The sequence below is a fragment of the Grammomys surdaster genome, unplaced genomic scaffold (genome assembly GCF_004785775.1).
Source record: "Grammomys surdaster isolate TR1022 unplaced genomic scaffold, NIH_TR_1.0 1149, whole genome shotgun sequence".
NCBI lineage: Eukaryota > Metazoa > Chordata > Mammalia > Rodentia > Muridae > Grammomys > Grammomys surdaster.
This window is the reverse complement of record NW_021605568.1, coordinates 487,830-494,250: the sequence shown is the minus strand read 5'-3', so window position 1 is coordinate 494,250 and position 6,421 is coordinate 487,830. Positions and strand designations below refer to the sequence as shown.

The 6,421-nt window shown below is 50.4% G+C and overlaps 1 protein-coding gene across 1 annotated transcript; it reads right to left on the bottom strand.

Moving 5' to 3' along the window:
* Nucleotides 1-317: 317 nt before the first annotated feature.
* Ccdc105 (coiled-coil domain containing 105) lies at nucleotides 318-6,133 on the bottom strand. Its single transcript, XM_028783600.1, has 7 exons — nucleotides 5,460-6,133; nucleotides 3,987-4,091; nucleotides 2,551-2,749; nucleotides 2,073-2,239; nucleotides 1,871-1,966; nucleotides 1,661-1,774; nucleotides 318-687 (listed from the first exon to the last, which is right to left on the bottom strand). Exons 1-7 carry the CDS (start codon nucleotides 6,027-6,029, stop codon nucleotides 439-441), a joined length of 1,500 nt encoding a protein of 499 aa, XP_028639433.1. The 5' UTR covers nucleotides 6,030-6,133; the 3' UTR covers nucleotides 318-438.
* Nucleotides 6,134-6,421: the final 288 nt, after the last annotated feature.

Below are 6,421 nucleotides of genomic sequence, written 5' to 3'. Positions count from 1 at the left end.
TCTCTATGCCTCAGTTTCCACAAGTGTAACATGGGGCTGTTAGTAATAACAGCTTATGTTACCACTTAAGTTATGATAGGCAGCAACTGTGCCTCAGACCTTCTACTGAAACACTCACCTGTCATTACCGCAACCATTTAAAATAGGTGCTGGTATATTGATTTTACAGTCTTGAGACACTGAGGTCAGAGAAGGGCAGTGGCTTGCCCATTGTCACACAGCTTGAAACCAGCAGCTGAGACCTAAATCCTAACAATTCGACTAAGAGGAGACACTAGGTTTTGCAATGTGATTGGCATACAATCAACTGGTGGCTAATAATGACAATATATTTTAATTATAGTTCTGCTGTTTGGCGGGAAGATTAGTCAGAGGGGAGGGCGGGCCATGTATTTGGGGGCATCCGCTCCTGCCGCCCAAGGCCAAGGCTAGCTGTGGTCACTTGGAGACGGTATTGGTTTGTCTGCGCTGTGGTGTGCGAGGGTCCCAGTCGTTGACCAGGCGCTGCGCCTGCTCATAGCACACATGCGGGTGGCGCTGGCGCAGGCGCAGACGCACCACATCGTAGTCCACATCATGCCCTATCTTTTTGCAGTTGAGGCTCCAGGCGAGGTCGTCGTGTGTTGTACGGAGCTCTTTTAAGTTCTTTTCCATGTGCAAGTTGTGGCGGGTCAGCAGGTCAGTACCCTGGAGACGGAGGGAGCAGAGGTTTTGATGGGGAAGGGGCGGAGCCTTGGCAAGGTTGAGCTGGGAAGGGCAGATCCTGGCAAAGGAGGCAAAGGAGATCCTTGCAGTGGAGGGACTGTGCTTTAAAAGAGAGACAGGACATGTCTGGGGGAATCTGGGCTCGTTGAGGAGGGGCATGGCCTTGTTTGGGAGGGGCGTGGGCGTTCTGGGGAGGGGTGAGGCTTTTAGGAAGTAGTGGAGCTAGCAAAGTCTTTCTGGGGGAGGGTCAAGGCAGTGCTGGGAGGGGTGGGTCCGTTGTTTGGGAGAGGTGGAGATGTTCTGGAGTAGGGCAGAGCTGTACTGGGAAGAAGAGAGGGGCCATGCTGGTAAGGGTTGGGCGGTGTTGGAGAAGAGTGGCATCAAGCCGAGGAGAGGTAGGTTGGGGAAAAGTTGTTTGATTTGGGGAAGGGGAGGGGCCATGCTGGGAAGAGAGTGGGCAATGCTGGGGGACTGGCAAGCCAAACCCAGAGCCTTAAGCTGGTGCTGTATGGGATAGGCAGGAGCATAGAGCAGATGTGAAGATGGGCAGGATTCTATACAGGGGCCAGGTGTGCACCGGAAAGGGCCCCACATGCAAAAGAGCATAGCTGAGAAGGTAAATCTCTGTTGTAGGGGTTCCAGGAAAAAAGTGGGACCAGGTCTGCGAGAAAAACAAAACACAAACACTAAAGGCTAAGATAGCTGAGGGAGGGAGGCTTACAGCAGCACACTCCAAGAATATGGAACACATTTGAGCAATTTATGTTAAGAGTTTCAGAGCTCTGGGGGGGTGGAGTAGGAGTGGGGCAAATGGTGAATGGTGTGGCCCAGCAACTTGAAAAGCCTGATGTCAGAGGCCAACCTGCAGTGAGAGGTTTTCCCTTGTTCTGGTGTGCTTGGGGAAGGCAACTTACCAGGATGTGATCTCACCTAGGGAGACGCGGAGGAGACATACCTGGGCAAGGCGAGTGGCCTCCGGGAGCTGGGTGCCCACGTGTCTCTGATACATTCGAACCAAGGGTCTGTTCAGTTTTTCTCGCGCCTCCAGGTTTCTTTTTAACAGAGGACCCTGGCAAAGTATGTTGTGAGCAATGAGGCCCAGCCTACCAGATTCCTCCCCTCCCCAACCCCTTCCCACGTATTATTCTCCTTCATCAAACCTTACCTTGATGATGCCCCGCGTGACGTACATCTCTTGATTGAATTTCATGCACCGGTGGATAGTCCCCCTCATTAGCCCTAAAGTCATGGTCATTCTTTCCTGGAGATTGGGGAGCACAGGGGTTTCGTTCTGGAACACTGTCCCTTCCTTCCCCAACCACTACAGCAGTAACCATCCTCCGGAGCCTAGCCAGGCAGTGTGGCACCTTCAACTCCAAGGTCTCACGCATCTTCTGTGCCAGCGAGGTGCATACACGGTCGCTTATCTGCTGTTGCTGATTTTGAATGTCCACCTCGTTCTTTGCCATCTCTGTTAAGATGTCCTTGGACTCCATCAACAAGCGCTTGGCTTCAAACAAGGCCTTAGCGCAGGCTGTGAAAGCACAGGGTGTACATGGGGGCACAGGCCTCTCTGTGTCTTCCTTTGTCTCTCCGCCCCTTCTCCCCTTTCTGTGGTGCCGGGCCAGGGGTGAAGGGACATGCATGAAGGACTGAGAGAAAGTTCAAGGAAGGGCGAGTGAGGATAATTTAAATTGTGCCTTGGGCTGGCTTCTTTTGAAATAGAACCTGTGAATGAATGGGTGCTGTTGGAAGTGTCTAGGGAAAGAGGCCAAGCAAGGCTGTATACTTAAGTAACAGCTAAGGGAACTGCAGTTTTAGCAGACACCTTTCTGTGGTGCCTACCTGGGGTGTATGTGCCAATGGGGTCAGGAGGAGGCGTTTTCAAGCCCTGAGTTCGAGGAGTTGGGGGTCGGGTGATGTCTACCCACGAGTGGCGGCCAGCCTGCTCCAGAACCTTGTCCAATGGCTGGTTCATGAGTCCCACAGCTTGCAGCCTTTCCTGACAGTAGAAGTCCAGTGTGTCCCTGCAGGAGGCCAGAGCCTGAGGGCCAGAGAAACAACAAGTAAGCTTGGATGTAGGGGGCAGGGCTAAGCCCATCATAAAGCTCTTGGGCCTTTAAGCTGACTTTGTTATACCAAGGCCCAACCTCATCAAAATAGAAGTCTCTTTGCATAAGTATATCCTTGCAAACACACCTCTCACCTAGTAACTCATGAATTTTCCTGTTGCCTCTTGGTCTCCTTAACCAAGATAATAGTTTTGTATGTTTTTAAAAAGGGGTTAGCAAACTATAGCCTACAGACAGGTATGGCTTTAATTATTATTATTATTATTATTATTATTATTATTATTATTTTCTGAGACATGGTATCTCTCTGTAGCCCTGGCTGTCCTGGAACTCTCTCTCTGTAGACTAGGCTGGCCTCGAACTCACATTCACCGGATTCTACCTTCTGAATGCTGGGATTAAAGGTGTGTGCCATCATTGCCTGGCTATTTATTTGCTTTAATCAGGACACAGTTATAAACCTATTCTTGGACACACCCAGTCTGGTGGCTTTAAGCTGCTCTGGCCTCCTTGAGTAGTTATAATGGGGCATACAGAATGCAAAGCTAAAGGCATTTGTCATTTGACATTAAGAAAAAGCCCACTGAGGACTGGTAAAATGGGTTAGCAGGTGAAGGGGCCTGCAGATAATCCTGATAACATGAGTTTGATACCTAGTACCTATATAGTGAAAGGAGAGAACCCACACTGGGAAGCTCAGAACTGTCAATCATTCCAACTCCATGAAGAATTGACACTTCTGGTTTCTTAGGAGCACCTGTACTACATATACACCCTCCCAATATACACGATTAAAAATAATAAAAAGTGATTCTGTGACACGACTCAGTGTGTTCAATCCATGATACTTCGAAAAATGTCTTCCCTAAATGAATCCTAATACTTATCAAGTCCCTACTGTGTGCCAGAGATTGTGCTGAGTGGAGATTTGGTGCTTGGCTAACAGTGACAAAATGGTCAGATCCAATATCCACGAAGAAAAAAATCTTGGTGGTTTGACTAGCAGCTGGGTATCAAGAGAATAGGGCTATTTATTTATTTACTGCATTTAAAAATATTTTATTAGTATATGCTAATTTTACACAATGAGTTTTATTATGACATTTTTCAGAACTGTACACAATGTAGTCTGCCCATATCCATCCCCACTTAGGTCAGAGCCATTTGTGTATTAGGCATCCAGGGGTCCCTCTCCAGGTACCCCCTAACCTTGAGCAAGGCCTCCGATTTTTCCATATCTTTCTCCATTTTTCTCTTCATAGACTTCAGTTCCTCTTTCTCCCAGACAAGCATGCTGTCAGCCTTGTCTGGGATCTAGAAAAAAAAAAGGGTGAATTACTCTCAGGGGAAGGCTGGAGATTTCATCTTTTAGATTAGAAAGGACTCCACACCCTTTCGAACTGTGGAGCTTGCAGCTGGAGTTTTGTTCCTTTTGGGGAGGTGGGGGGTGGGGTGGGGGTTGGGGTGAATGTGTGGGGGAGTGGAGGTGTCTTTCTGAGAATTAATCTTTCCAGGAGGTGTGCCTATGTCTTGCTGAGGGAGGTGTTTGCTGACTTTTTAAAGTTTGCTGTCTGGGCAAGGTGGCTTGCCCCGATGAATTCCTGGGATAGCACCTGTTTGCAGCCCTCAGTGCTGGGGCTAAAGGCACCGGTTCTGGCTTTTGTGTGGGTGCAGAGGATTCAAACTTAGGTCCTCACATTAGCACAGCAAGAGTTCTTACTCACTGAGCTATGTCTCCAGTTCAGGAGTGGCTTCTATTTTTTGTTTTGTGTAGTTTTCTTTTGGTTTGAGACCCAAGGAATCATCACGTGCCCTCCTTAACCAGGTCTGGAGGTGTTTTTCCCTTGAAACTGGGATATTATGGCTTGTTGGTCAAGGCAGAATCTGTGAGTCGGAACTTCTTGGAGCAGGGGTAGAGGTGATGTGATATTCAAACTTGAGGACACAAATTTCCCTCTTTGGGAAGATTTTTATGCAGTGTGACTTGGGGCGGCAGTGAGGTGGAGGGTTACCCTCGTAGCCTAGATTTGAAACAGTTTGTCTATTGGGGAAGTCCTTTTGGAAGTACCCTGACATTCTAAAAAGACACCTAAGTCCTTCAGTCTGACTGTTAACAGACCCCAGGAAACTGGAAGTCACCCCAGAGATCTCCTGCTGGGAGAAGGAAAAGGCCTGGTGCCAGGTGGAGGAGAAACTCTTTCCAGAAGGGATTCCACACAGTACTGACAGCTATTCTTGCTCTGAGAGACTGAGCCTAGACAAAAGGTCAGCGATGGGCAGGACCACGCCTTATCTCCCACGGCTTAGATAGCTTAGATGTTCTTAGTATGGCTCCCTCTTTAAACTTTAATCTCTCTCAGAACAACGAGAATGGACAACAGAGGGTCATTGGAGGGTGATGTGGTCCCATTGGTTAAATACTCTTTCTGCATTTTTACTATTAATTGGCTGTTCTTCTTGCGTATAGAGGACGGGTGGCCGAACCTGGTTTCTTGGAGGCACAGATTGTGACCTCAATTTCGGTAACAACTTTGGGGGAACTCAGGCTTTGAAACTTGGAGGTGTAGCCACCCTATCCTGGGGATGTCCTCTCTGGAGATGGAGCATAGTGCGTGTTGTCTGTCTGCAGAAGGAAGCATCAACCTCTGCTGGTGGCGGGGGAGGTGGCAGGGAGGGTCGCACCTTCTCAGACTTGGGTCGGTAGCCCCGCAACTTGACGCTCTGCTGATTGATGAGCAGGCCCTTGCGCACCTCGCTGAGCTTGCGATCAGTGGCCTCGCGCTGGCGCAGCAGCAGCCGCAGCTGCCCATTGATCTGGTGCTGCGCACGGCCCAGGCGGGCGGCGGTGAGGCGCGCCCCGCGCGCGTGCGCGTGCACCACCTCGGCGGTTTGTTGAGCACGCGCGTCGCGGTGCATAGGTAGCGGTAGGCGTGCGTACCAGGCCGGGGGCTTCATCTTCCCTTTCCATAGCGTGACGCCTTCGCCCGGCGGTGGCTTTTCCAGGGTGCCGCCCCCTTTGAGCATCTCTACCCGAAAGCGCCAGGGTTCCATGTAGGCGGCGCGGCCCAGGTGGTGCGCCACGTTCGGGTCCAGCACACTGTCCTTGGGCTGCCACATGGTCACTGCCTCCTGACCACAGCGATCGGTCAGAAGGTGTGCCTTGCGAGACGTGGCCTTGGCCGCCTGGCGCCATTCTGGAGCCCCAACGCGCGAGTCCTGGCCCCGGTCGGTGGAAGGGAGCAACACAGGCATGGTTCCTAACTTGGAACTCGGATTTGGCCCGCGATGCCCTCGGAGAATGGACAGGGGTCCACCCACCCCTAATCACACACTACTCTTTCCTGGTGGCTAGAATGAGTGCGCCCAGAGCTCCCCTCACCATAGCAACCAGGACAACCACAGAGATTGCGTTCCAGGGGCGGGGGATGGGAACCTCAAGCTGGAGAACCAGGCCTGGAAATTCATACTGTATTTCTTGAGGGAGCCGCTTTTATGGAGTTCCTCTCTCGTTGTTTCTCTTGATTTTGGAAAACTGTCAGCCATCCTATATCTACTAGTAGATACCACGGTCTTGCATTTGGAAAATCCCAAGGAATTCACGAACTAGTACTAACAGTAGTAGTTTTGAAGTATACACGAATACT